General features: G+C 44.0%; 1 protein-coding gene across 1 annotated transcript; it reads left to right on the top strand.

The window, feature by feature from the left end:
- The first annotated feature begins 665 nt into the window (after nucleotides 1-665).
- Nucleotides 666-18660, top strand: LOC126285068 (galactose mutarotase-like). Its single transcript, XM_049984391.1, has 3 exons — nucleotides 666-966; nucleotides 7474-7631; nucleotides 18412-18660. The coding sequence occupies exons 1-3, from the start codon at nucleotides 666-668 to the stop codon at nucleotides 18658-18660; spliced, it is 708 nt and encodes a 235-aa protein (XP_049840348.1).
- Nucleotides 18661-18863: the final 203 nt, after the last annotated feature.

Raw genomic sequence — 18863 nt, 5'->3', positions numbered from 1 at the left:
AAGGTAAACCTCGCCATGGGCGTCGGGAATGAAGTTGCAAACGGCCCCATCTGTTGACTCGGGGATCGAGACGTGGCTTCACTATCCGTTACAGCCATGCGGATAAGATGCCTGTCATCTCCACCACTGGCGATACGATGCCTTCGGGATCCAGCACGGCGTTCCGTATTACCCTCCAGAACCCACCGCTTCCATACTCTGCTAACAGTCATTGGATCTCGACCAACGGGAGCAGCAATGTCGCGATACGATAAACCGCAATCGCGATAGGCTACAATCCGACCTTTATCAAAGTCGGAAACGTGATGGTACGCATTTCTCCTCCTTGCACGAGACATCACAACCACGTTTCACCAGGCTACGCCGGTCAACTGCTGTTTGTGTATGGGAAATCAGTTGGAAAGTTTCCTCATTTCAGCACGTTGTAGGTGTCGCCACCAGCGCCAACCTTGTGTGAATGCTCTGAAATGGTGATCATTTGCATATCACAGCATCTTCATCCTGTCGGTTAAATTTCGCGTCTGTAGCACGTCATCTTTGTGGTGTGGCAATTGTAATGGGCAGCAGTGTACTTACTGGTTGATTGAGTTCTGTAATGCATTATCGTTTCTGGTCGCCTACTGGTACGGTCCCGCCTCGGAGTCGCTAAGTTCGAATCGCACCTAATGCAAAGTGACGTTGCTGCTTCGGCAGGTTCTGCTGTTTCCGTGGCAGAAGAGCCGCCGCCGCCGACGCCCCCGCCGCCTCCGCCCGAGCCCCCCCACGTCAGCATCGTGGAGGACGGGTGGGGCAGCGTGCGCGACCCGCTGACGGGCACGCCGGCCGTGGTGCGCCGCTACACGCTCTCCAGCCCCTCGGGGCTGAGCGTGCAGCTCGTCAGCTACGGCGCCGCCGTGGTGCGCGTGCGCGCCCCGGACAAGCGCGGCGTGCTGCACGACGTCCTGCTCTGCGCCCAGAACCTGCACGGTCAGTCCGCCGCCTCTGCTGCCGAACTGTTTCGCGGGTCCGTCCGTTAGATTTCGGTCGTGCAGCCGCATAAACTTCATTCTTTCGCTTTCTCTCATTTCGCCGGTATTGCTTCCTGCCATTTTCAGACTGAAGCTTCAGTACGCCACAGTATTTGATCCGTAATTTTAAGGGTACATTGTACGTAAAGTCTTTGAAATTTGACAATTTCTGTTTTCTACTCCATAATGTGCTTTGGACTTTCCTGAACATTTTGCTATATAATACATTAAAGTCAGACAATACTCTGAGACCTTCAAATAATATTTTGGATGTTGGCGTGTGTGTCAAATTTCGCGGCTACGCATATACTGCCACAGTTGAGCAGTCATATCTTGGGAACTAACCAGTCTAGAACGCTCTGAATTGCTTTGTTTTGTGCCTACTGCTACGTCTCAGACGTTGGCATTACGAATAAACAAATCAGTCTTTTGTTTCTGATACTAGTTTTTGTTGAAAGTAGTGTGATGTTGGCTATTTTTGTAGTAAGGTAACTTCTATTGCTATATATAGGTAAATAAAATGAAAAAAAAATGTTCAAACGTGTGTGAAACCATATGGGACTTAACTGTTAAGGTCATCAGTCCCTAAGCTTACACACTACTTACCCTAAATTATCCTAAGGACAAACACACACACCCATGCCCGAGGGAGGACTCGAACCTCTGCCAGGACCAGCCACACAGTCCATGACTGCAACGCCTTAGACTGATTTTTTTTCTGGTGCGGATGTCCCATGACACCAGTTGAAGTTCAGTCTTGAGCCACTGACTAAGTTTTTTATTGCAGAGGGCAGCTAACCCACTGACCGAAAACGATGAGCTACCGTGCCGGCTTTTTTCATTCGGCTTTTTTTTCGTTCGTTGTATCTGCTCGGGGCGGACGTCGCAAGACACCCATTTCAGCTCGTCGTTGATCCATTAACTCAGTTTGTTTTATTACAGAGGGCAGCTAACTCTCTGACCGAACACGATGAGTTACCATGCCGGCATACCACTCGGCTAATCCAGCGGAGCAAGTAAAATGACTAAGTATAGGGCATTACAGATAACTGTGGCAATTTCGAGAACGTGAAAAGAGCTGGGTGAAGCACTTTCTTTCATCGAATATCAACCGATGAAAAGCCATGTTATGCTTTGTGTACACCTCCACCAAACACGTGGTGTAAATATAGCTGAATTTTCTGGCACCCTGCATGAGTTTACATATAAAACATTCGCTTCCTTTAGCAGTAATCGAGCCAACCGAACCTATTTACAGAGATTTGGTTAATCCTGAGATACTAAAGCAAGAATTTACATCGGAAGACCCAGAATGTGAATGAGCCCGTCAATAATGTTGTGTGGTGTTGTGTGTAAAAATGTATTTGTTGGCCTTATGGCTGTAAAGTTAGCAGTGTCTGATGCTGTAATAACTTTTAGTGGTGGAAACTATGAAAGACTTAATGTTCTGGAGAACTTAGGGGTAAGATTTGGACAGAACACTGCTTAAGTACTGTGGGAACTGGATTAACATCGTGTATGTGAAGCAGAGTTAGCTGCTCAGCAAATGACAAAAGCAGCAACAAAGAAAAGGAGGGGGCAAGCACTGAGCTGTTGTGACACTGAAGAAGACAGACTTTGGGCCAGGGCAATTCTAGTGCATAAAAGATGCAGAAATGTAAGTATGTGTAAGAATTTGTTTTAAAAAAAGTTTTAAATCTCAATATCTCTGAACTACATTTTTTGCAATAAATGACTCGTTTCGTAAAAACGTGCTGATGGTAAAGGCATGAAATTTTCACAGTATGCCAAGTGTGAGATTCAACACATATGGAACTAGAATAATTAAAATATCCTTTGTTGTTTTGTTCTTATGTTCATTTATTTACAAAATTCTATCAAAAAATTGAGTATTTGAAAAAAAAGATAACATGCCCAACAAAACAATTTTAGTAATAATTCTAGTTCAGTGTATCTAGGAAGGTGCATTTAATAATTAAGGAAAATTGTATGTTGGTGTATGAAAAAATTTGACATAATGGATCACAATGGAATCTGGTTACCATTATTCGACCTAGGAAAACCTCAAAAGAAGGAAAACACTTTTACGGTGAATAAAAATTCTCTCAGGAAAGTTCTGACCGTGCGCAGACTCTAGGATTGCTACCGAAGTCCGTCTGTCCGAACGTCTATACAGAAGAAACTATGGTGTATAATCCAATATTCTTCAGATATAGCTACAATTATTGTTCTTGTTCAGCTCATTACGACTTTATTAAACATAGAATATCAAATTTTACAAAACGTCTGACTTTCAACAGTACACTAAAAAAGCTACAGAGAACCAACACCAGAGTGTCGTATTACAGTTCACTGAGGGCAACAACGCACTAGTCTCGTGCCGCGACGTTTGCCGGGTAAGCGGCAGCCAGTTTCTGTAGGGTAATTTCAAACACAACGCACTGGTTGTTCTTGTAAGTGTCTGTTCTGTGATTTTCTGGGTCTTTCGGTCGATTCCGAATTCTTCCATGATTTTAAAGAGGGTTTCGCGGTCCATTGAATAATAAGTTTTCCAGTAATCGATGAATGTAACTATTGTATTCCCGTATTTCCTCAATTGTGGTATCGTCTTTAGGCTCCAGATCTGTTTCGCACATAGTCGCCCTTTCCTGAATCCGGCCTGGTATTCATCAAGTAGTGGATTCGCCTGGGGTTCTATTCTGTTTAGAAGTGCTTTGGAGAGGATATTGTACACCACTGGGATCAGGGAGATTACACTGTAGTTGTTGATGTCGGTCTTGTCACCCTTTTATGTAACGGGTGGGTCAGAGCGCATTTCCAGTCTTCTGGTATTTCCTCCGTCTCCTATATGTCTGAGATTATGTGACGAAGTTTCTGTGACAGTGTGGGATCGTTCAGTTTCAAGAGTTCTGTGATAACCTCATCTTCTCCTGGTGCTTTGTTATTCTTGCTTGATTATCACCGTAATTTCTGCGAGATCTGAGGCTTTTGAATCCAGGTGTGTGAATACTGGGAGTGTGAAGTCAAGCTTTTCCTGTGGTTGTTTACAGTTAAGAATTGAGCAGAAATAGTGGGCTAACATTTTGCAGTTGTTTTTTGAGTTGGTTTCCAATGAGCTGTCAGGTGTTTTGAAGCACGGACTGGGTGCTTGGTATCCCTGTAGGTTTTCTCTAAACGTCTTTTAGAAATTTCTTGTGTTATTTTTATTTAAATACTGTTGGACTTCGTAGTGTCTATTGTTGTCATACCCTCGTTTTTCTTTTCGAATCACCTTTGCAGTCTGTTTCCGAGTTCTAAGAAAGTTGGCGCGGTTCTAGGCGCTTCAGTCTGGAACCGCGCGTCTACTACGGTCGCAGGTTCGAATGCTGCCTCGGGATGGATGTGTGTGATGTCCTTAGATTAGTAAGGTTTAAGTAGTTCTAAGTTCTAGGGGACTGATGACCTCAGATGTTAAGTCCCATAGTGCTCAGAGCCATTTGAACCATCTAAGAAAGTTGTGCTAGTTTTCCTCGGTTTTGTGGCTGTTGAGTTTTTTCCAGGCTGTTATTTGCTTGTCTATTGCCTGATCGCAGACTGTTGTCCAGCAGCGATGTTTTCTGGTGCGATGGGGTTGTCCTAGTTTCATGGCTCCGTGAATTTTCCTTGTTAGTTACTTCCAGTCTGTCGGTTTTTCCTGACGAATTTGTTTGATGATTTATGCTTTGTTGAGTTTGAGGTATTTCGGATCTGGCTTCATGTTTTTGGGTGGATATTTTTTAATTCTATTGAATTGAAAATTTGTCTTTATTTGTAAGAAACGATGGTCTTATTCAAAAGCGCCTTTACAAGGTCTGACATTTAGAATTTCTTTCGTATTTTCCTTCGAAATCGCGAAGTGATCAATTTGGTATTCGCCTGCGATCTCAGTGTGGTTATCTTGCGTGTAGATTTTGAAACTGGGTGCTCATAACTTTAAGTCCAAAGTTCCTGCAGAGGTTAATTAGTTTCTCACCATTCTTGCTGGTACGTTTGTGTTTGGTATAAGGGTCTGTTATATCTCTGAATTTTCTCTCTTTTCCTGGATGTGCGTTAAAATCGATGAATAAGATTTTAACATTGTGCCTTGGTATTTTGTCGGTTTCTTAATCGAGAGTTTTCCAGAAATTATCCACGGCTTCACGATCGGTTTTGTTATGTTGATTTGTAAGGGCCTGTAAGCTGATCAGTGTGTAAGCTTTATTAGCTGATTTTACTGACAGTAATGAGACTCCTTCACTGGGAGAGGTGAAGTCGATCACTGACTCGACTGTCGAGTTGTGTACGTTGAATCCAGTTCCCAGGAGCCGATAATTAAATATTAATTTGTTTTTACTTTAGTTATTTCCTGGATAGGGTTAAAATATATTCTGCCGGCCGCGGTGGTCTAGCGGTTCTAGGCGCGCAGTCCGGAACCGCGCGACTGCTACGGACGCAGGTTCGAATCCTGCCACGGGCATGGATGTGTGTGATGTCCTTAGGTTAGTTAGGTTCAAGTAGTTCTAAGTTCTAGGGGACTGATGACCACAGTAGTTAAGTCCCATAGTGCTCAGAGCCATTTGAACCATTTTAAAAATATATTCTGACAGGCTGAATGGCTCTTCAACAACAATGAAAAAGGAATTTTGTCATTAATACGTTCTATTTCCTCATCTTTAGGTATTTCTAGATTTACATCCGTCAGTTGTTTATAGAAGAAAGAATCTTTGAAATCGGACGAATCACTATATTTTTCATCTGCCTCAACATCGACACACGTATTTATAGCAGCTGTCACAGAGCGACATTAAAACTCTTGAGAAAACCGTTTATAATTGTAATAAAGCGATCTTGTGCTGCTTGATTGTATTACACTTATATGATTCCCGTTTATAACTTCTATAATATGAGAAAATTTGCTCGGGATTCAAATTTTTCAGCTATATCTAACCAAAATTCTGTCGTCGGTTTGAGGAGGTATTCTGCTTTCATCTTGATCCATATCGCTTGACATATTTGTTGCCTTTCTCAAGCAATAGGTGTAGTGAAAGTCAGCAAAAGAGCATCCAGAAGCCAAGTACCGAAAACATAAAATACATTTCTTTTCATATCTGACGCTGCAATAGAAATGAAAAAAAGTGAGAGATAATCAGCAGCTTAAAAAATGTATCAGGTGCTACACAGAAAACCTTTGCGCTTACTTGGGCCACTCTAGAAGAAGACCAGTGTTTTTGAGGCGCACGTAAAATACGTAACACCAACAATAATCACTGGGAGAGAGAGAGAGAGAGAGAGAGAGAGAGAGAGAGAGAGAGAGAGAGAGAGAGAGAGAGAGGAGAGAGAGACAGAGACAGAGACAGAGACAGAGACAGAGACAGACAGAGAGAGAGAGAGAGAGAGAGAGAGAGAGAGAGAGAACGGGGCATACGAATGAGAGAATAGCAAGGAATGGCGGAAGTTTCAAATTGGAAACATTCAATTTATCACAACATTACATTAACGGATTTTTTTAATCGATCGTGTCGTGGATGCTCACTTCTTTGGCCGCACAGGTACTTGCTTTGGGCCATATGCAGCTCACGAGTCGCGGGTTGGACACACTTGTCCTAGTGTGTTGTGGGGAACATGTCAATGAAGATAATGTAGTACCTTAGTGAACCAATTTATTAAATTAGTATTTGTTCATTGGGATAAAATAAACTAGGACGTAACTGTTGTAAAATAATTAATCTGTAGATGTTCAGTTTTGGAAATAGTCGTGATTTCTTCAAAATTTTCAAAAAATGGTTCAAATGGCTCTGAGCACTATGGGACTTAACATCTATGATCATCAGTCCTCTAGAACTTAGAACTACTTAAACCTAACTAACCTAAGGACAGCACACAACACCCAACCATCACGAGGCAGAGAAAATCCCTGACCCCGCCGGGAATCGAACCCAGGAACCCGGGCGTGGGAAGCGAAAACGCTACCGCACGACCACGAGATGCGGGCCTTCAAAATTTTCATTTGCAACTGAAACTCCATGTAAATGTTTTTGCACCGTTGTTCAACAATTTATTTGTGAAATATAATTTTGTAAATCATCGGCAATGTCTATAGTTCAAGTAATTTAATAAAATGTTTTTCCTGAATTTTTTCTTTTGTAGCTGTTGGCTTTTGTGGAAAAGGTCCTGAGTTGCAACGTTAGTTCTGAATTGCCTTGCATGGAAGAAATAGAGACGAATTAGCAGTATTATGGTTTATGATAGACTTTATGTTAATTCATTTTGCGTTTAGTATGGTTGTGATCGAAACATTCCAGAGGTATAAAAGGAATAACAACAAAACTATCCGCTGAAAGATAGGATGTGGGTACAAATCTAGATCAAGCATGTAGTATGTCTGTTAGTTCCATTCAAAACTGCTGGTTATTGAATGCTTAGTGTTGCTCACCAGGACAGGAGGTGTGACTTGTTGCTGGTTTTGCAGACTACATCAAATATCAGAAGGTGATGGGCAGCGGGGTGAGGGGCCGAGTCGCCAACAGGATCTGGAGGGGCCGCTTCCGCTTGGACGGGCTGCCCGTGTTCGTGTCGCGGAACGAGGGCTCGCACTGCTGCCACGGTGGCTTCTGGGGCTTCGACAAGGTATTCTTAACAGCGAGTCCTTTGCCTGAGTACGACTCATACCGCGCGAGCTGGTATTGTTAAAGCACGAGAAATCTCGGATTTTTTAAATGATGGGGCCCCTCCACGCCCACACCAACGTGGTGACCAAACCAAAAGTTCTACTGTCACCTCCGTAAACATGTTAGTTTTTTGAGTCAGGCGTCACAGGATGCGGGCTGTGATGTTGTCCATGCGTCTGGGTAAGATTACTCATTAACATGGTCCATCAGGAGATAGAAGTGGTCGAAAACGATTGAAGGGTAGCGGTTGTAAGGGCAGAGGAAAAAAAAGTGCCAAGGCAAGAGCCAAGGGAAAAAAACCTCTGCGACAGTAGGACGGGTAGCGAGGGCAGTAGCGGCTTGCTATCTGCGACAGTGCATGCAAGGTGTGGTTGTGTTAGTTCGAGGTATCGTGCATCGTTACCTTTGTCGTTGTTGGAGCGTGTTGCGGCGCTTGCTGCGGTTGCTGCGTCCCTGCAACAGTTAAAGGTCGTTGTAGATTAGTGGGCGATCGGTCATAGATCGGCTCACAGACGGTGTAGGGGGAGTATGTGGCTGGTTTGCGTGCTGTGTACAGTACGGTTTCCCTGCGGTTGCCTGATTTTCGGCTGGTCGCACATCTGGGTTCCCAATAATATCTGTGTTGCAGGGGCTCGCCAGTACTGTCGTGTTAGCGTTCTATGGACCATAGATGTTTAGTTCCTAGCCAGTAATGTCTTTGGTCTGTTATGCTTCCATCTATGGTTGTGGTCGTAGTTACCCAGAGAAAGAATAAACGGGTTGCGCGAGTGTCTCGTGTTATTGTACAGTCGTGTGGAGAGTTTTTGGAATACCTGCAAGATGGTATCTAGCCGGTATTCCTGGTGAAGGTCCGCGATGCGTGTGTAGCGCGGAGCGTTGCTTATGATTTTGAGTACTTCGTTCTGTATGAGCTGCAGACGGCGCAGGCGAGTTGGCGCAGCGTATCCCCAGACAGGGGCTGCGTATGTCATCAGGGGTCTAATAAGTGTCATGTACATGGACCTAGACACCCTCCTGTTCAGTGTGCTACGCCTGTGAAGCATAGGGTAGAGTTGTTTGAGCCTCGCGTTTGCTTTGTTGGTCACATGATAGTTGTGGTCCCCCCAGAGTAGTTTCCTGTCCAGCCAGACACAGAGGTATTTGACCTTCTCGTGGAAACGTATTGGGCGTGTGTGTAGTGTTATTGGGTTGCAGTACTGGTGTTTGCGCAGTTGCTTCGGTCTTCTAGTGAACAGAACGGCCTCGCACTTGTCGAGATTTACTTTAACACGCCATTTCACCAGCCAAGGCTCCGCCGTTCTGAGTGCGGTCTGTAGTCGTGAGTTAATGTTAGACGGCTTCCAATCTTGCGCGAGGATGGCAGTGTCATCCGCGTAGATTGCTACCGTCGTGTTGGTATTATGTGCACGAAGCGTACTAGTAATATTAAAGTGCCACGCAGTAGACTGTTCCAGCTCGAGTTCGTGCTGGCATCCTACCGGTCGCCCACGGGCGTAGCTTGGCAGGGGTGGCCAAACAGTTGATGCACGGACAGTCAGTTACGTACTCCGGCCGAACGCATGGGGCAAGGACTTTGCCTGTACAAGCTGCAACTGCCCGAGGGGAACCTGAACAAGGGACTGGTCCAATCCGACGTACCGTGAAATTTTTCACACGGAAAGAGCACACAAAAGGAAATCCACCGTTAAAACTTTTCTTTGTTATTCCCTGTAGTCAGTACGAAATTTCTAAGTGGCTACATTTTCCCTACACACCTGATAAATAAAGAACTATTGCATGCGGTCACTTCACAGCAAATACTAGTTTTATTTATTAATTTGGATGGAGTACGAAATGATCATGGCCATTTTTCTGCATACCGGGCATGCTCGATCAGATGCGTAAGATGTGGTGACGCAAACTGACAATGCACAAACGAATGTCTCGCAGATATCCTGAAATAACAAAGAGCTGTCGAAAATTGTATTGCCCGACTATTTTCTGAAAAATGCTGAAACTTCTTTATTTAAATGAGTGTGTCTGTGCTTAAATTACAGAATGACTGAGAAGATGAAACTTCTACATTATTTCATTCTGAAACAGCTGAGTGAAACAGACCGTACTGACCCTACTTTCTCCTTACTTTTTCTTATCATGTCAACACTGACCCACAATATTCTAGCGCAACGCAATCTGACTGCTCAAAAAAATTACAACCTGACTTCAAATAACTAAGACAAAAGAATGGCCCTGAATAAAAAGCAATCCTGACAATAACTTATACATTTCATTAAGCACTCACCCCCAAAAATCTTCATTATGCGAACTACTGCAATACAGAGAGCGTCGATATTGCCAGCTAAATAAAAGATTCTAACTACTAAAGCCACTACTAATAGGCATGTGGTTAGCAAAGGAAAGATTTTGTCGCAAACCAAATAATGTTTTTACCTTAATAATGTGACTTCCAGTTCAAACACCAATATAAATCGTCATTGACATCTAGTACAAAGGTATATAATCATTATAATATTCATTCTCCAAGTCGAATATGTACAGAACGTTAGCCCTCCATCAACGCTAACTTCTCACATCTAACATCCATCACTGCTGGCTGTTCACCTCCAACTGTCCAACAGTAATTCCATCACTGCTGTTGACCAACTTCCAACTGCCCAACAGTACTTGCGATTAACTTCCAACAACGAGTCCGACCAGCCACAGAGTCTAACTTCGCCTCAACTCGGCTTGCTAGGTGAGGCCGACGCTGTGCGCTGCCGAATGCGCTGCCAGACGGCTTAGTCAACATTAGAATACGTAAGCGCAAGACAATTACAGGAATAATGGAACCATCCGCTCTCCCCCCCCCCCCCCCCCCCAAAAAAGGAAAATTGCCGAAACTCAATTTAAACCGGAATTTTTGTGCGTTGTGACGATAAAGCCAAATGTCTAATCTGCGGCACACTAATTACGTGTGTCAGAAAATCGTCTATTGAAAGGCACTACAGCAAATTGCATTCAGAAAAGTATAATGATATAACAGGGGATGCCAGAGAGGAAGAATTACGGAAGTTGCAAACTCTTGCAGAAGAGAATTCTGTATCTACAAACAAGGTTTGTTGCAAATACTTTAGCATGTATATTTTGGTTAAAGGTCATGCGAAACGACATAACATTTGTTTAGATTCCTTAATTTTTGTTTTCGCATAAATTATTTCTAACGTATCTTTTTCCTCTGCTTTAGGGTGAAGAAGATGAGGGGTGTTGCGAAAGGACTCTCAGAGCTAGTTACAACGTTGCTCTACGTTTAGCAAGAGCTGGGAGACCATTTATGGACGGGCCATTAATAAAAAAACATTATGTTGGACGTAGTACAGACAATGAATCCCACATTAGCTCCCACGTACAGCAGAATACCACTTTCCAGAATGACAATACATCGGAGAATCAACGACATTGCTGAGAATTTGCATGAACAACTGGTAGCCAAAATTTAAAACTCCCTAGCGTACTCCATCGCACTTGATGAGTCCACGGATATTAACGACACGGCTCAGTTAGCAACATTTTTGCGTGGCGTGGACGACGACCTACATGTAACGGAAGAGCTCCTGGATATGATTTCGTTGAAGGACACTGTTACAGGGGCGGATATTTTAGCAGCTGTTGAAATGGCAGCTGAAGGAATAGGATTCCCTTGGGAAAAGCTGTTTTCCGTAACCACAGTAATGTGCAGTAAAGCAAATGGTTTATTGGCCTACTGTGGAAAAAAATTAACATGCCGAATTTACCTTCCGTTCATTGTTTTGCACACCAAGAGGCTCTTTGTGCGAAAGTTATCGGTCTTCAAGTGGTGGTGCGTATCGTGAACTACATTCGTTCTCATGGACTCACTCATCGTCAATTCAAATAATTTTTGATTTCCTTTGAAGTGGAGTATCCAGATATTCCCTACCACGCTGAGGTGCGCTGGCTGAGCAAAGGGAAAGTGATTTCGCGAATTATTGGACTACGCCACACAGTGGCTCAGCTTTTGGAGAGCAATGGACTTTTTCATGACCCTGAATGGGTAGCTGATTTAGGATTTTTAGCAGACCAGAATAAACGCTTTCCAGCATAAACTGAAGCTCCTCAAAAACAACCTTTCAGAGAAAAATACGCAACACTTTCCTGAACTAGGTAAGCGAGATATAAGTTGTACCTTTATTAAAACAGCCTGATTTCTATAACCGCTCTAATCAAAACGGTACTATGTTTTTGTTTGACAGCATCTGTGCAGGAAGGAGCGCTCTTTGAAAAATACGTCGAGGTGCTACAATCCCTTGAAAATGCGTTTAACGACCGATTCCAGGTAATGTGCCGGTATATGACATACAGATAAATAAAGGAGATTGTGTTTCATATGCAAGTGTAACATTAAATTCAAACCAATAGTACACATTACATGTTTATTAAAATCTATGGCATTTTAGTACTTCGATACAATTGCTTACATTACTTTCATTTATTAACATTGGCTTTGTTATTCTTTCAGGAAATTAATTACTTGCAGCCAATTCTCGATGTTTTTGTGAAATCTTTTTCGATGGATATTGAAAGTGCGGCTTCAGATTTACATTTCGAACTAATTGATTTGCAAAGCGATGTTCTCCGAAAGGATGTGTTTTACAATACAAAAGGTTTTCTCCAATTCTACCAGAATTTGCCAAGTTACACAGAGAAGCAGCGAAGATTATTTCTATGTTTGGTCCCATTTATGTATGTGAAAGGTTTTTTTTTTCTGTTTTGTCTTGTACAAAAACTAGATTGCGTGAAAGTATTTCTAATTGTAATTTAAAAATTCTCTCAGAATTGCTGTCAGCCAATCTCTTGTTCTTAGTAGCATAATTGCAAATCAAATAAAGAGCACATAGGAAGATACATTTGTGTTGAAACCAAATTTAAAATTGTTACCATTACAGTTATTATATAAATCTCTTTTGTACCGGTACACCAAACTAAGCTCTCCACCTAGTGTACATTAGTATTTGGCAATGACGAAGACAACAGGGTAAAAGCTTTGACACAAGCTAAGGAAGTGAGAGGCAGCGCTGTTGCGTAAAGCCGAGAAGCGGGGGATCTGCACCGTCGTCAACATAGCGCAGCCGTCTTCTGCACTCTGCACTGTGCGATGCACCGGTGCATGCACCTTGTGCGGCCCTGCCCTAGGGCATGGGTGTGTGTGTTTGTTCTTTAGGATAATTTAGGTTAAGTAGTGTGTAAGCTTAGGGACTGATGACCTTAGCAGTTAAGTCCCATAAGATTTCACACACATTTGAATTATTTTATGCAACCATTTTTTCAGATTTTATTACATTGATTGGTTGATTTTCAAAACTATGCAGCAGTTTTTCTTTTTTTTTTTTAATTTTTGGTCCTACTTTGCCTTGAGGTTTTTTAAGATAGATGCAGAGCTGCAGAAACACATATAACTGCCATTGTTACACACTAATGTGTCGTAGCATTCATTGACTGCACAAGAGCCTTAGTTTCTCTCTTTTTTTTTTCTTGCAGGAAGTCTGACTGCTTGGCTTTATACATGAGATTTTAAGGGATAACAAAAAGTTTCGTCCTCACGTCAGATAAAAATTTCTCTATAACCTTTTAATGACATCTCCTCTATACGCTAACTCAAGTAAACTTCATAATTTTGCGACTTCCTTTTCGGTATAAAATCCTGAGTCGGTTTAACCAAGTGGAAGATTCTTGGAAATCTGTAATGTTTATCTCACTCACAATTGAGAGGACCCAGTCTCGCAGATCTCCCTTGGTAAAAGGGCATTGACTCTTACGCGCAGCTAGTGTAACCTCCCCACACAATAAAATATGAATAATATTCACATTTTAGTGTAACCTCAAAACAGAAAAATTTCTAAACCTCTCAACAGTAAAAAATATAATTATGTCGTTCACATTCAGTATAACCTACCAACAGGAAAATTGCTTAACCTATCAATAATAATAAAAATGACTAATATCTCAATAATAAAAATGTCGCTCACTTATAGCCTTTCAATAATGACTGTGAATTTAAACTGGTAAATTTAGGACGTCAGCAGTGCTGCGTCATGGCCCTGAAAATTTATTATGAATAAATTGAAAAATCTTACCTTAAATAGATCGCCGTATAACGCTTATATATCTGCTCCTATATGAAACTAATGCAATGCTGGCCGATAGATTTGTCATGTACAAAAAGAAACAACTGCTTTTTCTTTACAATAATCGGGATGACCATGGATTGGAGAAATTAGTGAATTCTTTAAATTGAGATGAATGTCAAAAGTTACTTTTTATGAGAAAGATTATTATTAACAGATTTTTTAACATTTACATGGGGCTTCATATAACAATACTACATATGCGCAACGCTGCTTTTACCTTATACTACAACGCTCAGGCTCCGCCATCGCTCCACACGACCGGCCCAGCCAACTTCACACTCCAGACTGCTAGCAACTACTTACTTCAACTAACACACAGTTCCTACTGCGGTCAACACTGCTCTTTGGTCTGAGATTCTTTATAGCTTACATATCGCAGGCAGCGCGTGAGCAATCCATCGAAATTACATCTACTCGAGTGCGCTAACAACAAATTCCTTAATCATGGACCTCTTACACTAGATCTTTCAAACAATTTTCCTTCCACACTTTCCTGAGTTTCATTTTTTCGCATATTTCATACTTCTTGTAAATTTCTCTTCTATTTATGGAATACACGTTCAGATTATACGATTCGAAATCACCTTTGCACACTGCTTAACTTCAAGCTCTTCCTCCCTGCTTTGTTTAACCAATAAATTTCCAGCCTTTTCTTTTTCAATGAAAACTATTACTGTTGGTGTTTGTCCGCAGCTCGTGGTGGTGCGGTAGCGTTCTCAATTCCCGCGCCCGCGTTCCCGGGTTCGATTCCCGGCGGGGTGAAGGATTTTCTCCGCCTCGTGATGGCTGGGTGTTGTGTGATGTCCTTAGGTTAGTTAGCTTTAAGTACTTCTACGTTCTAGAGGACTGATGACCATAGATGTTAAGTCCCATAGTGCTCAGAGCCATTTGAACCATTTGTTGGTGTTTTGCTTGGCCTAGGAAGCTACATTACTTTTGTTCTGGACTTTCATTAGCAGAAAGCGCACTTTGTACAGGTCTATGGAGCATCTGCTAAAAAGTACAGTTACTCACTGGGCACAGAGGAGGAGGTCATCAGAAAGCGGTTCGGCGGAGCTCCACGAATTGCGGGGTCGGGGAGAACATCCACAGCTGTCACACAACTGACAGCCCTGACCTTCCCCCCCCCCCCCCCCCCCCCCCCCCGACTTCCACGGTGTTTGGGGCATTAAAGGATGCCTTTCGTGGAAGACATTTTGAGAACAGTGAGGGGGCGTTTCACACAGTGAAGCACTGGCTCCTCCGCCAGGACAAGGATTGGTACCGACAGGGCATCCACGCCCTTGTCTCGAGCTGGAGGGAGGCCATAGAACGGGATGGAGATAACATTGAAGACTGTAGCGTCTAGAACCGCTCGGCCACTCCGGCCGGCTTTCGTATGTGTAATTCTCATTATGTTCAATAAAGAATTGTTGAAGAAAAAGATAAGGTGCATTACCTTCTGGGTAGCCCTCATACACCCCTACTTGTAGACACGTTGAAGAGCGTGCCGCGAAACACCAACAAATATAGCAACTTCACACCATGGCACGGTCAAACACGATTGCCACTTTTTGCCACTCTGTTACGTCCTTACATTTACCCATTCTTACGTACAATTTCCACTTGGAACATAAATGTATAGATGGCCGCTTCTGCCTTGTACTCAGTTAGAGGCGGTGCGTGTGCGGTTGAGCAAGTGACTTTGTCACTGCTCCATCTGTAAAGGCGTAACAATTCATCTGTGCTTGAGCACTGGAGTGACTAATTTTTTGTCTGGTGAGTTTACGAATCACTTGCCAGTCGCATTTTCAGTAACTGCATGAACTGAGAACGTCGACGTCCGTTGTGCACACACCTAAAAGCGCGTTCTTATCACTACAAACGAAAGCACTGAACCATTAAGTGGTTGGGTGCACAAGGTCATCACCGCCATGGAGCGGAAATGCAGTACTCATCGGCGGTCTAAGAGAAGTCGAGGCCACGGCCAATCAATGGGCGGACGCGGGATGGGGCCAGAAAAAAGTGAGTCCACAACTGGTTACATTGAAATAGGGAACCAATGGTCGAAAATGCACATTTATTGTGTTATGGACATACACAGCATACACCGTATAACAAGAAAGTAGCTGATAGTTATAGCTGAAAGTGACGATCGCTAGTCTCAACGCATGCATGGCAACAGTGCATGAAGCTCTGCCGTACTCTCTCAAAGATACCTAGTCTTTGTTGTAGCAGAAGACAGACAGCTTGGACTTAAGCAAACAGGTCTTCTTCCTTACTTGTGACTTACTTATCACAAGTAACATTGCTGACACTCTCAACTGTGTTGGTTAAAAATCAGGTCTCCCTCCTCCTCTACGGGAGTTTCATACACCAACATCTTCACGTAACCCCAGAGGACAAAGTCAAGAGGTGTGAGATCGAGTGGTCGCCCTGGCCATGGGACAGAACGTCCCATTCCAACCCTACGATGAAAGTACATGCTGTTCAGGACCGCAGTTTTTGCGGACAAGAAACGGTACAGTCACTATGAACCATGGCAGCACATCTCGCAAGAACACCGGGTCGAGCAGGGGGGGGGGGGGGGGGGGCAGCAGATAAGATCCTATTAGGTGATCTTTGGCAAGGCCGGCCCTTATGTTGACGGAGAAACATTGCTGGTGGCCACCGATGTGGGTGGCGTAGAGATTGTTCTCAATCCAGAAATAGCCGTTGCGGCTGTTGAAAGAACAATCACAGGTGAATGAGGCCTCATCGTGTGGTTGGACACACAATCCAACACCATCTGCTCGAAGTCTGGTGTTTGGACATGTCTTTGGCGTGGAACTTCGGCAGTTCTCTGTTGTGTGAATGATCTCAGCTCTTGTGAGTCGATATCATGGAGATTCCTGTTAGGAAAGCGTTCTCTGTACATTCGTGTTGCTTTACGGGCACTACATCTTGCCACATAACATATTAAATGCATGTCTGCCAACTCTCGTGAGGAGTTATATTCCATCTTTGACTGCATGTCATGCACTGTCCATAGTAACATACCTGACTGGGACACATCACAAGCTGACTGTTGTGATGTACAACTGACACCAGGGACAGTGGGTGCGTGGGGCACACGTCTATGCTTCGGGGCGAAGCATACGATGATGATGATGATGATGTTTGGTTTGTGGGGCACTCAACTGCGCAGATATAAACGCCCATACAAATTCCCAACCCTTGCTCGGTCCAAACTCGCCACTTTCATGGTTCAAATGATTCAAATGGCTCTGAGCACTATCGGACGTAACATCCGAGGTCATCAGTCCCCTAAACTTAGAACTACTTAAACCTAACTAACGGAAGGACAGCACACACATCCATGCCCGAGGCAGGATTCGAACCTGCGACCGTAGCGGTCGCACGGTTTCAGACTGAAGCGCCTAGAACCGCTCGACCACACCGGCCGGCCCACTTTCATGAAAGATGATGAAATGATGAGGAGAACACAAACACCCAGTCATCTCGAGGTACGTGAAAATCCGTCACCTCGCTGGGAACCGAACCCAGGACCCCGAGCTCACGAACCGAGAACGCGACCGCGAGACCACGAGCTGCGGACACGAAGCCTACGGTCGCCATGTGGCACAGGTGTTAGGAACATGTCTGTTTGATGATCAGGAGTGTACACTGTCATTCGTTGCATGTTCCAGTGTACCACAGACTCTTGGGATAATTGCGAGAGAACGGCAGAACTTCAAGCACTGTTGCAATACATGCATTGAGCCTGGCAGTAGTCGCTTATTACTACGAACTTCGTTGTTGTTGTGCGGTGAACGCTGTGTATGTGTAAACACAATAAATATGGATTTCCTACCGTGGAGTAGCGGCTCCCCCCGTTGGAGATTTGAGTACTCCCTCGGCTACGCGTGTGTGTGTTTTGTCCTTAGCGTAAGTTAGTTTAAATTAGATAAGTAGTGTGTAAGCCAAGGGACCAATGACCTCAGCAGTTTGATCCCATAGGAACTTACAACCAAAAAAATCCTACCATTGATTCCCTATCTCAATAAAATCTGTACTGGAGCAACTATAACCTGTTTCCATTTGACCCAAGGATATGAGATACCCTGTATTTGGAACTCTTACAATAGCAGGGGATAAAAGACCGTCCCTGCGTAAGCCTTACGCGGGGTGATTCATGACACCCCTAAAAATCGGGACATCCAGCGAAAATCTGGGTATCTGAAAACACTAGCTGCAGAAAACATAATGTAAGACAACGTGCCATTCCCTCCAGTCAGGCCGGCAGATGTGGCCGAGCGGTTCTAGGCGCTACAGTCTGGAACCGCGCGACCGCTACGGTGGCAGGTTCGAGTCCTGCCTCGTGCATGGATGTGTGTGATGTTCTTAGGTTAGTTAGGTTTAAGTAGTTCCAAGTTCTAGGGGACTTATGACGTCAGAAGTTAAGTCCCACAGTGCTCAGAGCCATTTGAACCATTTTGAACCTCCAGTCCCCTGCTGGTTGTTATGTGTCAGACATGCATGCAGCCACGTGGCTATGTGCCAGGTAGCTGTGACGTCATGCGTGTGTTTCGCCGGCAGGTGGTGTGGCAGTCGCGCGTGGTGGACGACCGCGTGGTGATGAGCCACTTGAGCCCCGCGGGCGAGGAGGGCTTCCCGGGCTCCGTCCTGGTGGTGCTCGTCTTCCGCCTCACCGCAGACGACATCTTCGTGGTGGACATGCAGGCGCGCTGCGACCGGCCCACGCCCATCGACCTGCGCTACGGACTCTTTCTCAACCTCGCCGGCCACGTCAGTATCACTCGGCACGCTACACGTAGCCTCAAATAAGTTATTCGTGTTAAAGGCGGCGCAGCTCCGTGGCTGTCGACTGAATCATCCGAAAAAAATAAATAATTTTTTTGTATAGCTTTATTAATGCGATGACACGTTTTACGTTTCAGTCTTCTTCAGTTGATGGAATTCATCTTTGTTTTTGTCAATATAAGACTTCCGTCAATTGCTTTTTTAACTTCATATACTCAGCACCAACA

Source organism: Schistocerca gregaria, chromosome 8 (genome assembly GCF_023897955.1).
Source record: "Schistocerca gregaria isolate iqSchGreg1 chromosome 8, iqSchGreg1.2, whole genome shotgun sequence".
NCBI classification, from domain to species: Eukaryota; Metazoa; Arthropoda; class Insecta; order Orthoptera; family Acrididae; genus Schistocerca; species Schistocerca gregaria.
This window is presented reverse-complemented; position numbering and strand designations above follow the sequence as displayed.

What these genes read in the sequence shown, in the direction of transcription:
- LOC126285068 (XM_049984391.1), top strand. Translation starts at nt 666, where the DNA reads ATGCAAAGTGACGTTGCTGCTTCGGCAGGTTCTGCTGTTTCCGTGGCA. An exon ending in CTGCGCCCAGAACCTGCACG is followed by an intron (nt 967 to 7,473) that starts GTCAGTCCGCCG and finishes CTGGTTTTGCAG; the next exon opens with ACTACATCAAATATCAGAAG. An exon ending in GCTTCTGGGGCTTCGACAAG is followed by an intron (nt 7,632 to 18,411) that starts GTATTCTTAACA and finishes TTTCGCCGGCAG; the next exon opens with GTGGTGTGGCAGTCGCGCGT.